Source organism: Microcaecilia unicolor, chromosome 1, assembly GCF_901765095.1.
Source record: "Microcaecilia unicolor chromosome 1, aMicUni1.1, whole genome shotgun sequence".
NCBI lineage: Eukaryota > Metazoa > Chordata > Amphibia > Gymnophiona > Siphonopidae > Microcaecilia > Microcaecilia unicolor.
This window is the reverse complement of record NC_044031.1, coordinates 669,645,489-669,667,597: the sequence shown is the minus strand read 5'-3', so window position 1 is coordinate 669,667,597 and position 22,109 is coordinate 669,645,489. Positions and strand designations below refer to the sequence as shown.

Below are 22,109 nucleotides of genomic sequence, written 5' to 3'. Positions count from 1 at the left end.
CCCCCCCCCCCCCCCCCCCCGAGTCACAGGGTCCCAGCACATACCTGAAGGCAGCCGCCCTGGTGGTCTAGTGGATTCTTCAAGGCAGGAAAGATCCCCAGTCTTTCCTGCCCACTGCCACATTGCTCTTTAAAAATGGCTGCTCAGACTTCCGGTGGTGGCCTCACGAGACGTCCACGGGAGTCTTGCAAGGTCACCCTTGTAAGTCTCGGCAGCCATTTTAAAGAGTGATGCACCAGTAGGAGGGTCAGCGCCAGCAGCAGGCCGGAAAGACTGGGGGGGATCTTTCCTGCCCTGAAAAATCCACTAGACCACCAGGGTGGCTGCCTTCAGGTATGTGCTGGGACCCTGCAGCTCGGAGGTCTGGAATAGGGGGGTGGGAAACATGTGGAAGATACAGTAAAAAAAAAAAAAAAAAGTTGTATTTTCAAACATGCTGGCTTGTGCATACAGATGTACACAGAGAAAGTATAATAAGGGAATAACTTTTCATAGGTAGAGTAGGGGAAAATTAGGTTCTTACCTTGGTAATTTTCTTTCCTTTAGTCATAGCAGATGAAGCCATTACGTATGGGTTATGTCCATCAACCAGCAGGGGAGATAGAGAGCACTCAAACTTTCACAGTGCCCTCTTGGCCAGCTAGCTCCACTGCCTCTTCAGTATTTGAAGCTTCCAAAGCAGTATGGCAAACCACAATGGGAATCACAAGAGCCTTCCTCACAGCGAACGATGGCCCATCACAAGGGCATGAACTCATAAAGGAGGGAATGCACATCCTCCTGGAGGGAACAAACTCATCCTCCTTATTGTATAAGTGGAGGGGAACACACGCGCCTCCTGGAGGGAATCACACATCCTCCCAACACACTGGAGGGAATGAACTCATCCTCCTATTTATAGAACTGGAGGGGAACACGCGCGCCTCCTGGAGAGAATCAACACATTCTCCAAAAAAAACATGCTGGAGGGAATGAACACATCCTCCTAAATTTAAACTGAACATGAATCCTGAAGATTGTTTTCCAACTTTCTCCCAAGGAAGGAACTTCAGGAAATTAGAACAGAACCTGAAAAACAGATTCACAGCATACAGACAATCATACAGGGAGGGCTCATGGCTTCATCTGCTATGACTAAAGGAAAGAAAATTACCAAGGTAAGAACCTAATTTTCCCTTCCTTGTCATCAAGCAGATGAAGCCATTATGTATGGGATGTAACAAAGCAATCCCTAGATAGGGTGGGAACAAGCCACACCACGCGCTAGCACTTGTGCACCAAAACGCGCATCCCTCCTGGCAGCCACATCCAGCCTGTAATGTCGGGCAAAGGAAAGCTTAGAAGCCCATGTTGCTGCACTGCATATCTCTTGAAGAGAGAGTGCTCCAGTTTCAGCCCAAGAGGAAGAAATCGCTCTAGTAGAATGTGCCTTAAAGGCTACAGGCGGAACCCTGCCGGCCAGCAGATAAGCTGAAAAGATCGTTTCTTTGAGCCAGCGGGCAATAGTGGCTTTAGACGCTGGAGACCCTCTGCGAGAACCGGATAGCAAAACAAACAGATGATCAGAAGTCCTGAAAGAGTTAGTAACTCGCAGATACTGCAGCAGAGTCCTGCGCACATCCAAAAGGTGCAGCTGCCCAAAAGATTCTGGAAACTCTTCCTCTGAAAAAGAGGGCAAGAAAATAGGCTGGTTTAAGTGAAAGGCTGAAACCACCTTAGGCATAAAGGAAGGCACGGTCCGAACCGTGACTCCGGACTCTGAAAATTGCAGAAATGGGTCTCTACAGGACAGCGCCTGGAGCTCTGACACCCGTCTCGCCGAGGTAATGGCCACCAGAAAAACGGCCTTCAGTGTCGTCTTTCTCCGATGCTCGCCGAAGCGGCTAAAAAGGAGATGCCTGCAGGGTTTTCAAAACTAGACCCAGGTTCCAAACTGGACAGGGTGCTCGCACTGGAGGTCGGAGCCGAAGCACCCCTCTAAGAAACCGTGCCACATCTGGGTGAGCAGCCAAAGACACGCCTTCCACCTTACCACGAAGGGAGGCCAACGCTGCCACCTGCACCCGCAGGGAATTATAGGCCAAGCCTTTTTGTACACCTTCCTGCAAAAAGTCCAGAATCGGCAAGACAGGAGCCCGCATTGGAACAATGGCTCTGGAAGCACACCAAGACTCAAACAGGCACCAAATCCTGGCATAAGCCACGGAAGTGGACCGCTTGCGGGCTTGCAGGAGAGTGGAAATAACTTTATTGGAATAACCTTTATCCCTCAATTGCGCCCTCTCAATAGCCATGCCGTTAAGACCAAAGCGGCAGGCGTCCTCCATGGCTACCGGTCCCTGAGTCAACAGGTTCGGTACCAGAGGTAACGGCAGAGGAGCCTCCAGGAGCATCTGTCGGAGGTCTGCATACCAAGGTCTCCTTGGCCAATCCGGGGCGATGAGGATCACTTCTCCTGGGTGCAGCCGAATCCGCAACAGCAGGCGCCCTATCAAGGGCCATGGGGGAAACACATAAAGTAGACCCGGAGGCCAGGGTTGAGCCAAGGCATCCAACCCTGCCGAGCGAGGATCTCTCCGTCTGCTGAAGAAGCACGGGACTTTGGTATTGGCACTTGTCGCCATTAGATCCATCACGGGCTTGCCCCATTTGGCACAGATCTGCAGGAATACTTCGTCTGCCAGATTCCATTCTGCTGGATCGATCTGATGCCTGCTCAGATAATCGGCCTGCACATTGCTCTGACCTGCAATATGAGCTGCCGACAGACACTGAAGATGCAGCTCGGCCCAGTGGCAAATCAGTTCGGCCTGCGCGGCTAGTGCTCTGCACCTTGTTCCGCCTTGTTCCGACATCACTCTGACAGCCAATCCTTCCAGGGTCACTTGAAAGACCAGAAGCGCCTGAAACACCGCTTTCAACTCCTAGGCGGTTGATGGACCACTCCGACTCCTCGGGTGTCCATAGACCCTGGGCATGCTTCCCCTTGCAATGTGCGCCCCAGCCCTTTAGGCTGGCATCTGTTACCACTAGGCACCAAACGGGGAGCGTCAGCGGCATTCCTCGTCCGAGAGCCACCACTCCATGCTGAGACGGGCCGCAGGGAGCCAAGTAAGTCTGCATTGGTAATCCTGAGAAATAGGAGACCATCTCCGGAGTAGGGAATACTGTAGAGGTCTCAGGTGCGCTCTCGCCCAGGGTACCACTTCCATCGTGGCTGTCATTGATCCCAGCAGATGGACAATGTCCCAAGCTCGCGGGCGGGGCATCCTCAGGAGCAGACGGACCTGATTCTGAAGCTTGCACCGCCTTGGCTCGGGTAGGAACACATAGCCCGAGACTGTGTCGAACCTGGCCCCAAAAAACTCTAGAGATTGTGAAGGGACAGGTGACTTTTGGCCATATTGACGACCCAGCCTAGAGATTGCAGTACTGAGACCACTCTGGCTGTAGCTTGTAAGCTCTCTGTTGCAGAGTCTGCTCTGATGAGCCAGTCGTCTAGGTACGGGTGAACCCTGATACCTTCTCGCCTGAGAAAAGCAGCTACTAACACCATTACCTTCGAAAAGGTTCGGGGAGCTGTGGCGAGGCCAAAAGGCAAGGCCCTGAACTGGAAATGTTTTCCCAACACCGCAAACCTCAGAAACTTCTGGTGCGGGGGCCAAATCGGTATGTGCAAGTAAGCTTCTTTCAGGTCTAGTGACGTGAGAAACTCTCCTGGCTGAACCGCCGCAATGACGGAGCGCAGGGATTCCATGTGGAAATGCCGCACTCTCAGGGACTTGTTTAATTCTTTTAAGTCCAGAATAGGGCGAAAGGACCCACCTTTGCGCGGCACCACAAAGTAGATGGAGTATCGGCCGCAGCCTTGCTCGGCGGGAGGCACCGGGGTCACTGCCCCTACCTGAATCAGACCTTGTAAAGTCTCCTCCACCGCCGCCCGTTTGACGGCAGAACCGCATCGGGACTCCACAAACACGTCTCTTACTGGGGCGTTGAATTCTATTCTGTATCCATCTCTGATCAGGTCCAGAACCCACTGATCTGAGGAAATCTTGGCCCACTCCTCAACAAAGAGGGAAAGCCGTCCTCCGATGACAGGCATCGAGGAGAGGGCCGGCGCACCATCATTGAGAGGGTCGCCCCTGATCTCCTGGTCTTGAGCCACCGGCTGCGGAACGCTTGTCCGAGCGAAAGGAGTTCCTCTGCTGACCACGGGCACGTGAAGTGAACCCAGCAGAACGCCCCGGGCGGGTACCTTCTAGCTTCACGGAAAGCGAGGTCTGTACGAGGAGTGGACCGCCTGGCCCTTAGAGGAAGGCCTCTGCCTATCTTCGGGCAAGCGCTGGGGTTTTGGATCACCCAGGCCTTTCACAATTTTCTCTAACTCCTCACCAAATAGGAGAAGTCCTTGAAAAGGCAACTTCACCAACCTTTGCTTAGAGGCCATGTCCGCTGCCCAGTGTCGTAGCCACAGACGACGGCGAGCCGCCACTGCTACTGCCATTTGTTTAGCCGAAGCTCTGACAAGGTCATAAAGGGCATCAGCCAGAAAGGACAAGGCCACCTCCATCCGCGGAGCCACATCCAAGAAGGGCTCCGCTCCATCTCCGGGCTGAGCCACTGCCTGTTACAGCCAAGCTAGGCAGGCTCTCACAGCATAACAGCTGCATGCAGACGCCCGAACAGTGAGACCTGCAATTTCAAAGGACCGTTTCAACGCTGTTTCCAGCCTACGGTCTTGAGCATCCTGCAGGGCAACACCTCCTTCAACAGGGAGGGTAGTTCTCTTTGTCACCGCAGTGACTAGGGCATCCACTGTAGGCATTTGAAACCGAGCCATATGTCCCTCACGCAGAGGGTATAACTGCCCCATAGCCCTGGAAACTCTCAAAGGTCCCTCGGGGTCAGCCCACTGAGCCGAAACAAGCTCTAGGATGGAGTCATGCAAAGGGAAGGCCCGAGCAGCTTTCTTGGTACTAGCCATCCTGGGATTACCCGAGGAGGCCATGCCACTGTCAGGATCTTCAATCGAGAGGGCCTGCAGGGTATCTGAAATAAGCGCTGGCAGCTCATCACGGTGGAAAATCCTCACCGCGGAGGGATCATCCAGATCCTGTGATAAATCCGCACCTGACTCTGGTTCCTCAGACCAAGAACGTCTGTCAGAGTTCTCCGAATCCTCACACCCCGACCACGGGGGGGGGGGGGGGGGGGGGGAAGGTGCACCACAATCCGAAGGGGAATTAACCCTTCTGCGCTTATCTTTAGGCCAAGCATCCGGGAAAAAAGCCTCACTGGGCAGTCCCAGGCCAGAACCCATCGGGGGGGGGGGGGGGGGCAATCAGAGGAGCCTCAGGCGACCCTTGAGAAAGGGCTCTTTTATCATGTATGCTTTATGCAGCAAAAGCACAAAATCCGGGGAGAAAATCTCACCCTGGGCACCCAAATCCTGTCCGGTGCTAGCCACTCCTGAAATAACCTCATCTCGAGGGTGCCCACCGGCTCAGGTCTCTCCGTGTCACGGAGGCCGCGCCATGCGGTGGTAAGCAAAATGGTGCCCGCTGCCAGCTCAGAGCGGGAAGAAACATCGCTCGCCATGCTTGGGCCGGCTCCTACGCCAATACAGCACGATTTACAGAGCCCTGCTGCTGATTTGCGCTTGCCACAAGTGGAACAGCACTTTACATTGTCCGCAGCCATCGCCGAAAAACGGTGGCAAAATCCAAAATGGCGGTTTCGCGCCAAAATCGCCCCGATCGCGGGCCCACCCCGGAGGAGTTGGAACACACTCTTACCTCAAAGGATCTAGTGTACAACTACGATCCTGCTGAAAATCAGGTCAAAAACCTCTGTTCCAGCGTCTCTGCGTTTAAAAACGCAACGCGACTTTTTTTTTTTTTTTTTTTTTTAAAGCTGTGAGGAAAGCAGAGGTATTGAGACTCCGGAGGCTCAGATGAGTGGGAAAGGCAGGGAAAGGGCGAACCTATATGCCTGCATCCACTGTTGTTGGGTAAGGACAGGGAAAGCAAGGCAATATGTCCACATCCACAGAGGTATGGGTAAGGCAGGGAAAGGGCTAACCTATGTGCCTTTAAAGTGAAGCTGCTATAGCCTCCAACACCCCGGTTAACCAACTGGCAAGCCAGGAACCACCTCCCCGGCAGATTTTTCTGGAGCTCGAACAAGCTGCAGCCACCCTGCTAAGGAGATAGAGATACTGAAGAGGCAGTGGAGCTAGCTGGCCAAGAGGGCACTGTGAAGTTTGAGTGCTCTCTATCTCCCCTACTGGTTGATGGACATAACCCATACATAATGGCTTCATCTGCTTGATGACAAGGAATAATTTGTTATAATCATAATTGGTGTGTTCATTTGGAGGAGCTGGTTATAGGGACACCCTAACCCTGTTATATTTTTGCAGAGATATTTTTTTTCTTCTGGTAAAGGGCTTCTAAAACAGACATGTTATGAGAATCAGGTGATCAACATTCAGAATTTCTATTTATTTACTTATTTATGGCATTTTATCCCACATTAAACATGAATTAGAATGGAACCTGGGAGAATTTAAAATCTTTTTTTTTCTGGAGAGAGAAATGCATTGCCCCCCCCCCCCCCCCCCCCCCCAAAGCTCTCTCCCTGGGTATAGCCAACTATGCAATTGGGGGGGGGGGGGGGAGCAGAGGTGGACTGGGGCCCCTAGTCCATCTCTGCGCTCCCTCCCCCCCAAAAATTGCAAGGCTGGCTATACCCGGGGAGAGAGTCTGTTAAAAATTTACCAGCACACCACCGAGCATACTTATGGGCGCATCAGAGGCGTGTCTTACAATTGTGTGCTCAAGTTACAGAATACTATCACTACATGTGCAACTGCCAACTTTAGGCATCAGCATTTACACCAGCCTTTCACATGGTGTAAATACTCACGCCTAAAGTTAGGCTTTTGAATGCTTACTTCCACCCACTATAAAGCGAAGTTACCTACCTGTAGCAAGTATTCTCCGAGGACAGCAGGCTGATTTTCTCACTGATGGGTTGACGTCCGTCGGCAGCCCCAGGAACGGAAATCTTCCTAGCAACAAAGCTTGATAGCCCTCGCGCGCACGTGCGTGCACAGCGCATGCGCAACCATCTTCCCGCCCGCAGCACGAGCGTGCCCCTCAGTCAAGTAGAAAGCAAAGACAAGGGAAGACACAACACCAAAGGGGAGGTGGGTGGGTTGGTGAGAACAATCAGCCTGCTGTCCTCGGAGAATACCTGCTACAGGTAAGTAACTTCACTTTCTCCGAGGACAAGCAGGCTTCTTGTTCTCACTGATGGGGTATCCCTAGCCCCCAGGCTCACTCAAAACAACAACATTGGTCAATTGGGCCTCGCAACGGCGAGGACATAACTGAGATTGACCTAAAAATAGAACAACACAGTGCAGCCTGGAACAGAATAAAAATGGGCCTAGGGGGGTGGAGTTGGATTCTAAACCCCAAACAGATTCTGCAGCACCGACTGTCGCGTCGGGTATCCTGCTGAAGGCGTAATGAGATGTGAATGTGTGGACTGAAGACCATGCCGCAGCCTTGCAAATCTCTTCAATAGTGGCTGACTTCAAGTGGGCCACTGACGCTGCCATGCCTCTAACACTGGGAGCCGTGACATGACCCTCAAGAGCCAGCCCAGCTTGGGCGTAAGTGAAGGAAATGCAATCTGCTAGCCAATTAGAAATGGTGCGTTTGCCGACAGCAACTCTCCTTCTGTTGGGATCGAAAGAAACAAACATCTGGGCGGACTGTCTGAATGGGCTAGTCCGCTCCACAAGGCCAATGCTCACTTGCAGTCCAACGTGTGCAACTGACGTTCAGCAGGGCGAGTATGAGGACGGGGAAAAAATGTTGGCAAGACAACTGATTGGTTCAGATGGAACTCCGACACCACCTTTGGCAGGAACTTAGGGTGAGTGCGGACGACTACTCTGTTATGATGAAATTTAGTATATGGAGCATGAGCTACCAAGGCTTGAAGCTCACTGACCCTACGAGCTGAAGTAACTGCCACCAAGAAAATGACCTTCCAGGTCAAGTACTTCAGATGACAGGAATTCAGTGGCTGAAAAGGAGGTTTCATCAGCTGGGTGAGAACGACACTGAGATCCCATGACACCGGTGGAGGTTTGATAGGGGGCTTTGACAAAAGCAAACCTCTCATGAAACGAACAACTAAAGGCTGTCCAGAGATAGGCTTACCCTCTACACGGTAATGATAAGCACTGATTGCACTAAGGTGAACCCTTACGGAATTGGTCTTAAGACCAGACTCGGACAAGTGCAGAAGGTATTCAAGCAGGGTCTGTGTAGGACAAGAACGAGGATCTAGGGCCTTGCTGTCACACCAGATGGCAAACCTCTTCCATTTGAAAGAATAACATCTCTTCGTGGAATCTTTTCTGGAAGCAAGACAGACTCGGGAGACACCCTCAGAAAGACCCAAGGAGGCAAAGTCTACGCTCTCAACATCCAGGCCGTGAGAGCCAGGGACTGGAGGTTGGGATGCAGAAGCGCCCCCTCGTTCTGAGTAATGAGGGTAGGAAAACACTCCAATCTCCACGGTTCTTCGGAGGACAACTCCAGGAAGACCTTAGGAAACTGGAAGACTGGGCATCCAAATGGCAGATGAAATTTAATGAAGACAAATGCAAAGTGATGCACGTTGGGAAAAATAATCCGAATCATAGTTATCTAATGCTAGGGTCCACTTTAGGACTCAGCATTCAAGAAAAAGATCTAGGTGTCAATGTAGACAATACATTGAAATCTTCTGCCCAGAATGCAGTGGTGTCCAAAGAAGCAAACAGGATGCTAGGAATTCTTAGGAGAGGGATGTAAAATAAGACCAAAAATATTATAACGCCTCTGTATTGCTCCATGGTACAACCTCACCTTGAGTACTGTGTTCAATTCTACTCACCATATCTCAAAAAAAGATATAGCAAAATTAGAAAAGGTTCAAAGAAGAGTGACCAAAATGATAGAGGGGATGGAACTGCTCTCATATGAGGAAAGGATAAAGAGGTTAGAGCTCTTCAGCTTGGAAAAGAGATGGCTGAGAGGGGATATGATTGAGGTCTACAAAATCATGAGTGGAGTGGAACGGGTGGAGGTGAAACGGTTTTTCTCTCATTCAAAAAGTACAAAGACCAGGGGGCATTCAATGGAAACTGCACGGAAATACTTTTCAAACAAATAGGAGGAAATATTTCTTCACTTAACTAATAGTTAAGCTCCAGCGTTGCCGGAAGATGCGGTAACGGCGGTTAGTGTACCTGGATTTAAAAAAGGTTTGGGCAAGTTCCTGGAGGAAATGTCCATAGCCTGCTATTGAGATGGACATGGGGGAAGCCACTGCTTGCCCTGGGATTGGTAGAGTGGAATGGTGCTACTAATTGTGTTTCTGCCAGGTACTTGTGACCTGGTTTGGCCACTGCTGGAAGCAGGATACTGGGTTGGATAGACCATTGGTCTGACCCAGTATGGATGTTCTTATGACCTTGAAATGAGCAGTTCATGCACGAAAACCTAAGAATGTCTGTGAATTAAAGCAATTCTGCCAAGAAGAGTAGGCTAATATTCCTCAACAGCGATGTGAAAGACTAATATCAAATTATAGAAAGAATTTGGTTACAATTATCGCTGCTAAAAGTTGGTGCAATCATTTATTAAGTTTAGGGGGCAGTTATTTTACCCATAGGTGATATTTGTAGTGGATAATGTTGATCTTTACATAAATGAGGTAATTATTTTAAAGCAGCGTTATGGGTTTACCCGGATTCCCTTTGTCTAAAGATCAGAAACCATTGCATGTGACATATAAGCATTAAAGGGGGAATTCAGGTGGAAGGGAGTACTTTTCACATCACTATATTTATTTGTTACATTTGTACCCCACATTTTCCCACCTATTTGCAGGCTCAATGTGGCTTGCATAGTACCGTAAAGGCGTTTGTCAATTCGGCTGATAGCATATACAAGGTTATATTGTGGTCAATGAGGTAGGTATGAGACAAGCATCATGAGAGTCGAAAGGAATGAGGATTGTAATTGTCCAGTACGATCATTTGATATGCTGTGTTCCTGGGTGTGGGGATTTATGTTGGGTCGGTGGGATAGGCCTTTTTGAAGAGGTGGGTTTTTAGTGATTTCCTGAAGTTTAGGTGGTCGAGATTGTTTTCACAGCTTTTGGGAGTCCATTCCATAGTAGTTGTGCGCTTATGTAAAAGAAGCAGGATGCGTAAGTTGTTTTGTATTTAAGTCCTTTGCAATTTGGGTAATGTAGGTTTAGGTATGATCGTGATGATCCAATTCTGTTTCTGGTTGGTAGATCAATGAGGTCTGCCATGTATCCCGGGACTACGCCGTAGATAATTTTGTGGACCAAATTGCAGATTTTGAAGGTGATCCGTTCTTCAATTGGGAGCCAGTGCAGCTTTTATCGATGGAGTTTAGCACTTTCGAATCGAGTTTTACCTTATAATCAGTCTGGTTGCTGTGTTTTGGGCGGTCTGGAGTTTTTTTATGAGTTGTTCATTACATCCCGCATAGATTCTGTTGCAGTAATCTGCATGGCTTAGGACCATTGATTGTATTAGGTTTCTAAAAGTTTCTCTTGGGAAGAAAGGTTTTATTCGTTTGAGTTTCCACATTGAATAAAACATTTTATAACGGTGTTTACTTGGCTCTCGAGATTAAGGTTGCGGTCGATTGTGACGCCGAGTAGTTTTAGGCGGTCTGAGGTAGGGAGGGTGTGTCCTGAGGTGTTAATGGTTGCGGGCTTGTACGTTATGTTGAGATGAGAGGATGAGGCAGTGTGTTTTTTCAGTATTCAGCTTCAATTGGAATGAGTTCGCCCAAGAGTTCATGATGTTCAGGCCATCATTGATTTCGTTATTTCTGTCAAGGTATGTCTGAAGGGAATGTAGATTGTAACATCATCTGCACAGATGAACGGGTTGAGGCCGCGTTTTAATATGCTCCTGAACATATTAAAACGTACAGCTCATTTACACAGTCCCTCCTCACTGGAAGGTATCTACCTAACAATAAAGTGCTGAACCAGTCACTAGGGCAGTGTCTCCCAAACATTTATCCACTCTGACCCCAATTTAACACTTAAAAATTAAGGTGACTCCAGATGATGAAAACAAAATAGCAGAACCCCATCCCCTCCTTACACACACTTATTCAAAGGTGAAGATAGCATCAGTGGCAAAAACAGTAGAAGCCGTGATCACAGGACCCTGAATACATGTATATGCACTCATAGACCCCAGTACCCTGCAACAGTTTCCAGTCTAACAGTATGCCCAAACAGGAAGAGGAGGCAGGGCATGTGCATGCCACTGGTTCACAGAACCAACCAATTCTGACTGCATTTTGTTGCCAGAGCACATACACAAAACAAAAAAAATTGATAATCCTGAAACCTATGCCATGTCCCTCTTGGCGAGGCGGGCGACAGAGAACTCTGGTGAAAACTGAGCATCACTTCATCTTTAGGTTCAACACAATTGCACCTGGTGGACTCAATCAAGATCTTGATCTGTTTTTATTTATGATGTATAATCGATTTGCAACCAGTGTTCATCTATGCAGTTTTCTTTAAAAATCTGTTATTTATTTATATGTTCTTGTTGTCACTTCATACCATGCATGACATCATATTTTTACATAATCAGTAGACTATTTTAAATAGTTTATAAGTGTTTAAAATGATTTTTCATGCCTAGCTTTTCAATACTTCATTTTTCAAGCACTTTACGTATGCGTGTAACACAATTGTTGCTATTTTTACAATATTGGCTACTCAGATCAGCTTTGAAACACACGTCACTGAAACACAAAGTCATTTCTGGAATGCACAGTGGAATGCTTATGAATCAGATAAGCTTTTGATCAATTTTACATCTTGCTTCTATTTCCCACACGTTGTAATGTAATTTTTGCTTACCACTGAGAAATTGATTATGTGATCCATGGTAAGTGTACTAAACCTTGCTGTTTTTCAGCATGTTTGTTTCCTTATTATCCTGTGCTGTCTGCTTGCACACAAGAACAAACCTGGCAAGTAATCTAATTGGTTTAACATGAAGGGTTTTCATACGAATTATATTTTTTAGTATCTTTTTATTCTGAAACCTTCTTTTTAGTGTAATAGAATCCATTGACTGACAAGTTTGAAGACTTACTCTAACTGCGTTGTTGCTTTGATAGGTGCTTTACTCCATTCATTCAGCTATGTTTTTGCTGTCTATGTTTGGTGAACTATATGCCACTCACGTTTTTTTAGTGTCAGGAATATATATATATATATATATACACATATATATATATTTTTTTTTTAATAACTTTGTATTCTTAGCTGATCACTTACACAACTAGTTTTCGTTTATATTAAGACTATTTTTATGTTCTTAAGATTTTCACAATTGTGCTTATAATTCCAGAGTGTTACTCCTGATGCAGCCCAATTTTTAGGCAAACCATAGCCACTTTGGGGTTTTATATGTTTAAATGTTTTATTTAGGTTGTTTGTAAAAAATGTTGTTAATCCTTATCCCATATCAATAACTAATTTGGGCTTTTGTGGATTTGACCTGCTCTGATATTTGTTGGTTGTGTGTACATCTCAGCCTATCCTTTTCCCTTCACTTGAAACAGGTCAATGAATATGTTTGACTACAACCTGAAAGAATAAAACCAATGAGGGAGAAATTGCGCAAAACAATTTGAGAAAGTCAATAAAGAGTGCAACAATACGTTCCTTACCAATCCATCATTCTCTTCCACTGTCCTCTGAAAATGTCCTGCTAGAGAGCAATAATCTTGCACCTGCTTGTTACATTCAAGACACTTAGGTCCATAGCGACTTAACCTTGAGGGTTCAGCATATAGAGGCATGGCTGGCTGAACATTGCTGGAGCTACCAGTCCCACTTGAAATTGAAGTGGAAGCTCGTGATATAGAAACCTGTGAAGAAGCTGTCAGAGTTGAAGAATGAGTTGCTAACGTCAATGAGGTTGCTGAAGCAGAAGATGCAAACATTTTGTCTGCAGAGATGGGTTTCATTAACAGCTGAGAACACTGCATGATGAAACCATTACTCTTGTGTTCTCTGGCATGTCCAAGCAAGCTACATTTGTTATAAAAGAGCAGCACTTTGGAACACTGCGTACACAGTACTTCAATGTGGACACTTCGCCTGTTGTAATGCTGTGTAAGACTCTTTTCCAAAGCAAAAGAATCTCCACATTCTAGGCAACAGTAGCCAGATGAAGGTACACGTATATTGCTCTCTGCTGGTGGGTCAAGGTCTGGCCTGTAGCGTGGCACAGGATTAGCACTATTTAGCAGTTTATTAAATGCTTCAACAATGACTGGTGCTACTTTCTTTACCTGATGCACCAAGGGAACAGACATTTGTGTGGGCTGAGGTTGGTTGCGCCTTTGGACAGAAGATTTGGCAGCTACAGAAGCAGCAACACTATGAGGCACAAGATTGAGGTTTGCCAGGTGTACAGCCTTGGGAAGATGATTAGTTAGGTTAGATACTGACTTGGACACAGTCTGCTGTTGTTGCTTCTTGTTCTGCAATTGTGCCACATTAACTTTCACAGTGCCACTCCCAGGGTTCTGAAGTGGAGAGGAAGCTACACTTATATTTTTGTTTGCAATATTCTCTGTTTTAACATCGACTACGCTGGATACTAAGCTGGCAGAAGTGGGAGCTGAACTTTTAGTGGGAGTCTTGGTCTGTTCAATCTCAGTGGTAGATTCTAAACCAAGAGTTAAAGGTTTCTCTTCAGGCTCTTCATAGGTAATGTTATCAGCACAGAATTCTTCAGGAGATTTCTCCAACTCATCTGCTTCCATGTCTGGCAGGATTCTAGTCACTGTCCTTTTAATTTCACCTGAGGAAGTCTTGATGGTTTTAATCCTAACTTTTGGTATGGCTGGAGGAGATCCAGCTCCTACAGATGGAGAGCCTTTGCTACTGGTGTCACTACAAATACTCATGGGGCTCTCAGGCTGCTTGTTTATCCTTTTTACAACCTCCAAAGGACTCCTTGGACTCTTTGGTGACTTGGGCATCTTAGGACTTCCTTTTATTGCTTCTTTTAAAGGGACAGGAACTTCTTTTGCAATACTTGGTTGTTCTTCCTTGGAAATGTCAGCAACTTTCTTGGCTTGTAGAGCTACCAATGCAGCCACACAAGATGACAGCTTTGAATGGGATGGCTTTATGCGCTGGCGGGGTGGAACAGAGGAAGAGGTATTCATATCTGCTAAAACACTTTTGGATTCCTCTGTGCTGTTGTTCTGGAGATCACTGAAAGGTAATGCTGAGTTAAGGAAGCTGTTAGCTTTAATGGGATCTTTATTTAATTCCTCCATTTTATCCATTGTTCTGTCCTGTTCCACTGTTTTTGTTTCCAGAGTGCTTTTTGGGGGGCTCTGAATATCAGTCTTTTGTTCTTTTTTACAATACTGATCAAACATACTCAACTCTGGTTCCAGTGGCTTTTGGGAAGTATCCAAGGAACAAGTCTCAGGAGGAACATATAATGGAGGATGCGGAAAATATGGGCTTTCTGCTTTATTTTGCTTATTTGCAATACCATTGTCCTTCACAGAGTCATCTGGTTCTGGACTAGAAATTGGACTGAACTGACTGAATGTCGGTAAGGGTTCTGTCTTGTGTGGTTCTATTTTATCAACATAGCTTCTTGAACTATCTCCGTTAATAAAAGTAGAATCAAATTTTCCATAATTATGTCCTATGTTATGAGGATCACATGGCATGTCAGAACCACGGAATCCATTCTGCAGGAGGCCAGAACCAAGGTGATTGCCCTCTTTATCCGACTCAAAGGACTCCTGGCGACTAGTGTTCTTTACAATGACACTCACAACTGGAACATCGGATGCAGGGACAGTATGAGACAAGGGCAAGTTTTCATCTATACACATTCCTGTTGATTTAAGATGGCCTTCTGATTCATCACTAGTTGACTGGATGGCCTCCTTGGCGTCAAGGCTTGTTGTGTCAGGAATGTCAAAAGCTGCTAAAAGATCATCAAAATCTGGGGTTTTCATGTCACCCATGTTTGGAAATTTGATAAAACCTACAAAGGAAAAAAACAAAAAAAACAGGTTACAAAATATATACAAAAGTTACCAACTCTAGGAAAAAGACTGATCAATTTCATGGACTGACACGGAGATAAAGAACATCTCTTGCCACTAGATTAGTAGTTCCCACCTTTTCTTGTTTGCAGATGGTTAAAATCCCGAACTCCTGTATTTTTTTACTTAATTGTATTGGACAGATGAAAGGGCCTATCAAAAGCAAGATACTAAAGAGGCAACAGTACAAAGTCAATCTCTCTCACATATACACACACCCACCCTTAAACACAGTCACACACTCACTCTCACACATACCCCATACAGACACAGACATGCAACAACACAGAGCAAACCCTCTCTCCATCTAGCTCACTCCAGCAGACCCAGTTTGACTATAGATTGTCAGTATGCATCAGATGGCACTCAGTTACTTCTCTGCCTGTACAACTATTTCACAGATGCTCTGTGGTGTGCGAGCTTATGTGCTGCAAAACATGGAGGTGCACTGAATTGCAACCAGTATGTTGCACATGGTATACCCTGGGCATTTAGCATTAACCTAAGATAAGCAGTGTGTGCTATCACAGCTCACTGTGCACTGCTGGGTCACCACAAGGTTCCTTAGGAAATGTGGTAATACCTTAAAACTTCTAAGCTTCAAACGACAATATCTCCCTCACTTCGAGTTGCCATGGGCAGAGCTTGGTCACAAAATTGTAAAGTCAGTCAAAGAACACAGAATCCATTGACAACAGCCCCCTTAATTTGTGCCCAGATCAGTGAATTTCAGGGGGAATGGCAGCAACTAACACAACCTCAAGGCAATTATGCACACACAATTAGAGAAGTTACCTCCAGACGGACATTAATTCTCATTCGTTTTTGAACAAGACTTGAATTCAGTATTAAAACTTTACTTTAAAAATTCCTCAAAAACTTTCTGTGGACAGAGAATTTGGGTTTTCCCAGATGTTACAAAGATTACACGAGATAGGCGAAAACAGTTTCTAGCTCTTAGAGAAGAGACAAGGGCGATAGGAGCAACATTTTTACTAGCTTATCCCTGTAAATGTCTAGTAAGATACTTGGGAAATAGATATGTTTTCTTTATACCTGAACAACTTCGTACATTTCTAGATATGAAAAAGCTCTCCAATATAACGAAGGAATGAGATAAATGATTAAGTAAAGAAAGTTGGAAATTAAGGACAGACCATATACCTATTTTTTATCTTTTTTCTTCTTGTTTTTGGATCTCCTTATCTGTAAAGCACCCCCCTCTTTTCTTTGTGGTCTAAGGAAGGCATAGTTTGTTGTTTAATAATCTTCAATAATTATCTTTCATTTTATAATTGATGAATGCATTCTATTTCTGTATTTCCTTTTTTTGCAAGTTAAAGCTTGTAAAATATAAAATCAAATAAATAAATAAATAAATAAATAAATAAATAAATAAATAGTTTAAAAAAAAAAAAAAAAAAAAAAAGAGAAGTGATACTAGTTAATTGCTTGACCAAAATCAAGTCAAGAAGTTGAACCTATATCCAAAATTTGGACAAAGACCACCAGCAAGAGACCTGGGGCTTCTGTGACTTTCCCAATTTAGTATGAAGATTTTCAGCACTGATAATATTGGAGATAGGAGGGGACAAAGCAGTACAATTTTATGGTTTATAATGGGCTAGAAAACCCAGATCTTTGTTAAGCCCTGTCTGGTGGGTGTCAAAATATTTAATCATTCTGACTTCAAAGGTCTTACGTTCTTGTATTGTTTTAAAGTTCCCTTTCGGGATTCTTACCATGAAATCACTGGTACAGTGTTCTGGTTTGTAAGTGCTGCCCCACAGAGGTGACATCCTGACTGGTACTAGCATTTTTCATACGGTATCTATGTAAATTAAATCTCTTCTTTAGCATCTGACTTGTTTCTCCAATGTAGCAGCCTTCATTGCATTTTTTACACTGAATGATATATACCACATTAGAAGATGAGCACGTGAAAGATTCCTTAATGTTGAATATTTTTCCTTTGTGAATGACCATGGGGTCCTGTGAAATGTTTTGGCATAGTTTTTGAATCTGTGTTGGGAGCTTACTTCTAATAAGCTTGTGTTTTAAGTTGGGTGGCTGTTGGAAGGCCAGCACTGGTGGGGATGGCAATATCTCTTTCAGTAATTCATCCTCCTGGAGTAGAGGCTGTAGATCTTTTATGATTTTTCTTAATTTTTCCAGCTCTGGGTTGTATGTCACTATAAGGGGGATTCTGTCTGTGGCTTTTTTTTCTTTGTACTATAGCAGATTTCCCCTGGGTGTTTTGAGGGAGGAGGCAATATTCTTGGAGATTATTTTGGGGTTGTAGCCTTTCTGTCAGGATTTCAAGGTGTCTGTCCTCTGTCCCCTGGGTCAGAGCAGATATGGTGGTATCGTGTGGCCTGGCTGTAAATAATGGATCTTTTTGTATGTGAAGGGTGGAAGCTGGAGTTGTGGAGGTAGCTGCATTTGTCTGTGGGTTTCTTGTATATGGATGTTTGTATATAGCCATTGCTGATTGAGACTGTGGTGTCCAAAAAATTGACCTTTTTTAAACTTAATTTTTTTCATATTTTTATGATGATCATTTTTCTGTGGTTGTCCAGCTGTTGATTCTTTTGCAGCTGGACTTTTGCAATTCTCTTTGCTCAGGTATTTTACTAAAATCAGCAAACAAAATTCAATACATACCATAGTCTTGATTTTCAGGAAGATAAAATATGATCATGTTGCTACTTCTTACGTATCCACTTTATTGGTGCAACTTCATTGGTTGCATTTGAAAGCTTGTGTATTGATTACGATCTGCTGTTTGTTTGTTAAAACTTTAGATGTATGTTATTTTCTTCTTTGCGATTGTTAAGTTCTGGCCCTACTTGTAATGCTGATCATTTGCTATGATAATTCTCTTTTTTTTTTAACCAATCAGCAGAGATATGGAATTCTTTATCACAAGAAATACAAACCAAAACTTCCTACATTTTATTTCATTAGGAAATTAAAACGTATTTGTTCTGTAAATATCTTTTACAATAGGATTTTTGTCTTTGTTTATTATATGGTTTGTTATGTATCACTCCCGATCTAGTATTATTGATTGTTCTCTTTTTGTCACCTCTATGACCTCTATCTTGGGGATAAACTGGGTTATAAAAGCCTAACAAACTTATGGAACTAGTCCAAAAATTGCAAAAAAAAATAAATAAAATTTAAGAACAAAAAGCGTTCATACAAATCACTGTATAATTTTCTTACTAGTTTACTTTGGAATATATTGTTTTCCAAAAGAGGTGACATGGAAGCAGTTTAAAAGTTAGCTAAGCTGGTCAAGTTTATAAACCCCTGATTTATATTTAGATATGAAACAAGGAGGCAGATTTTATAAACAGGCAGAATGCTCGCAGGTTAACAATCATCTGTGCCCGACATGGCCATGTTTCGCCAGTAATAATGGCTGCATCACAGTGATCTACAAGCCTTCAGGTACAGGATCATTACCTATATCGAATCACTTTCCTGGACTAGACTAGGTGAAGTGTGCTGTATACACCAGCTGGTTTATTCTGCCCTTGACAAAGCATTACTACTAGCAAAACATGGTCATGTCAGGCACAGATGATTGTTAATCTGGGAGCATTTTACTTTATTAAAGGCTGCCTTTTTATATGATCTGCTTCCTTGTTTCATATCTTCCACATTAGATTTGGCAGACATTCTACCTTGTTGTTTTCTGTCTCCTGATTTATATTTATACACTCTCTCAGGTTCTTCTCCATTTCACTGCCCACCTTTTTTATCATTATCTGAAATACCAAAAAGTCCACTTAAGGTCTATTATATTTTATTTTTATTACATTTGTACCCCTCGCTTTCCCACTCATGGCAGGCTCAATGCGGCTTACACGGGGCAATGGAGGGTTAAGTGAGTCACAAGGAGCTGCCTGTGCCTGAAGTGGGAATTGAACTCAGTTCCCCAGGACCAAAGTCCACCACCCTAACCACTAGGCCACTCCTCCGCTCATTATAGGTTCAACATTCTAAAATTATCAAATAATCTTATCCTTTATTTTAAATCACAATGTTTACCTTGTGACACAACTGCTAGTACATGTTTTGAAGATGTTTCAGTCTCAGAAGTAGGAGGAACAGATCCAAAATCCAAAGGCAGCATTAAGACCTAGAATAGAAACAGATAATAATCAATCACACATCTTTTAAAATAAATTCATATGCAGCAATAACTTGAACTTCAAACTTATCTAGGAACCTACAGCTTCTTAAGCAATGGAAAAAAAAGTGATAAGTGCCTCACCCAAAATCTCCCTGCTCATCCATCACTAACTAGATATCACTCCAATGACTTGGGAGTCTTTAATGACTCTCTATATTTGCAGTAACCTTTCAGCTAAAACACCAGAGTTTATTTTTAGTGAACACTAACCACACTTTGGTAGAAGAGAGGTCTGTCTGCTTTCTCTGGCTTTATAAAATGACCATAATACTAAAAGAATTCTGTGCATAATAATAATTTCTCTGCACAATATTCTTTATTTGTAATGTTTTCAAACTTTATTTTTATTTGAAATTTCAATAATCGCATAACAAATGATTAAGGAAAAAAGAATAAAAAAGGAATAACCCAGGAAATCAACTTAAGACAATTTGTCCACTAAAAAGTTGGAAGAACCAATCACATATAATTAGAAGTAATATGTTTATTCCACACTTGATAAACTGCCTTTCTGTAGATACAAAGCAGTTTACAAATGCTATTTTTGCAGGTACTCTTCTGTCCCAAATGGGCTCACAATCTAAGCTAAGAGACATACAAAGGTGTTAACTGCACCCAGTCACACAGTGTTCCCTAAATCTGAGAGGATGTGCTAAGAAGGGGAATACTTTCTCTAGTCCTTAGAAAGTCCTCAGCTGTTTGGGGTAAAAAAACAAAACATGAAAGAATTAGACTCCAAATGTACAACACAGAAACAAGGACATTTAAGCAAAAAGTTAGCAATGAGAGACAGGACTCATGGTTTAAAAAACAAAACATTCCTGCCTCCTCTTCTGTGTAGCATTCAACAGATGAAGAAATATATGAATCTTAGCCCCCATAAGCAGATCATTCAAATGACTGAAGTATAAATGTAAGACAGATTTCAATTGGGATCAAACACAAAAGTCATCAATAATGTTGTCCTTTGCATAACCCCCTCCAATGATGGCTCTAAAAATGCTGTTAACCCCAATGATTGATGTTCTTCCTCAGGGGGAGCAGACACATTTCATCTAGTCTTAGCTGGTAGTGAAAGTTATTGTGATCTCACCAATGGAGATAACAAATCTACCAGCACATTTAATAAGTCTTTCAAATATTTATGTACCATATCTAAAACAGAAATGAAAGAGGATCTTGGAAAATTTAAAAATCTTAAAATATTTCTTCTAAGCTAGTTCTCCAAATATTCTACATTACAGTGCAAAACATTTTGGTCTTTAATGCCACACCTCCTTACTGAAGAGCCTGTTTATTAGTCTCTACCACCTCCAACTCAACTTCGGAGCTTGTTCCGATGAAGCTTGAGAAATTCCATGATAATCATCCAAATGACACCTAGATCTTTTTTCTTGAGTGCCGACTCCTAAGGTGGACCCCCGCATCAGGTAACTATGATTCAGATTATTAGTGCATCACTTTGCATTTGTCCACATTAAATTTCATCTGTCATTTGGATGTCCAGTCTTCCAGTTTCCTACGGTCTTCCTGCATGTGTTTTGCCAAATTTAAATAGTTTTGTGTCATCTGCAAATTTAATCATCTCACTCGTGTTTCCGTTTTCCAGATCATTTATAAATATGTTAAACAACACCGGTCCCTGTATAGATCCCTGAGGTACTCCACTATTCACCTTCCTCCATTGAGAATAATGGCCATTTAACCCTACCCTCTGTTTTCTGTCCAATAACCAATTCTTAATCCCACAACAAAACATTGCCTCCTATCCCCTGACTCTAATTTTCTCAGGAATCTCTTATGAGGAACTTTGTCAAAAGCTTTCTGAAAATCTTGGTTCGCTACATCAACTGGCTTCACCTTTAGCCACATTTATTTATGCCTTCAAAGAAGGAGGATGTCGTCACAGGGATCTCGTCCAACAGGAAAGGCGGCAATCAAGTTCCCTCGTCATCGGCCAACTGCTCTCCAATATCGTGGGTTGCACTTAAAGGATGCGCAGGAGCTGCTCTCACCTCTGGACTGAAGGACGCCCCTTCACTGCTGCATGCTGAAGTGTGCTCAACTAAAGTAGATTCTATCGTCGTAGAAGGAGCAGATGGGAAAATTAGGTTCTTACCTTGGTAATTTTCTTTCCTTTAGTCATAGCAGATGAAGCCATTACTTATGGGTTGTGTCCATCAATCAGCAGGGGGAGATAGACAGCACTCAACTTTTCACAGTGCCTCATGGCCAGCCAGCTCCACTGCCTCTTCAGTACTTGAAGCTTCCAAACCAGTATGGCAAACTGCAATGGGAATAACATGAACTTTCCTCACAGCGAATGATGGCCCCTTAACAAGGGCATGAACTCAAAAGGAGGGAATGAACACATCCTCCTGGAGGGAATAAACTCGTCCTCCTTATTGTATAACTGGAGGAGATACACGCAACCTCGTGGAGGGAATAAACTCGTCCTCCTTATTGTATAACTGGAGGGGATACACGCAACCTCCTGGAGGGAATAAACTATTCCTCCCAAAACATAAACTGGAGGGAATGGACTCATCCTCCTATAAGTGAACATGAATCGTGAAGATTGTTTTCCAACTTTCTCCCAAGGAAGGAACTTCAGGAAACAAGAACAGAACCTGAAACAGATTCACAGCATACAGACAATCATACAGGGAGGG

At 44.1% G+C, this 22,109-nt stretch overlaps 1 protein-coding gene across 2 annotated transcripts in view; it reads right to left on the bottom strand.

The window, feature by feature from the left end:
• Positions 1–22,109, bottom strand: part of ZNF592 (zinc finger protein 592) — a 345,284-nt gene that overhangs the window by 296,610 nt on the left and 26,565 nt on the right. For both annotated transcript variants that reach the window (XM_030187212.1, XM_030187220.1), the window contains exons 2-3: positions 19,293–19,383; positions 12,816–15,172 (exon numbers count right to left, since the gene is read on the bottom strand). In XM_030187212.1, the coding sequence (XP_030043072.1) occupies positions 12,816–15,172; positions 19,293–19,377 (2,442 nt within the window). In that variant the 5' untranslated portion in view covers positions 19,378–19,383. The remainder of the gene's footprint in view (positions 1–12,815; positions 15,173–19,292; positions 19,384–22,109) is intronic.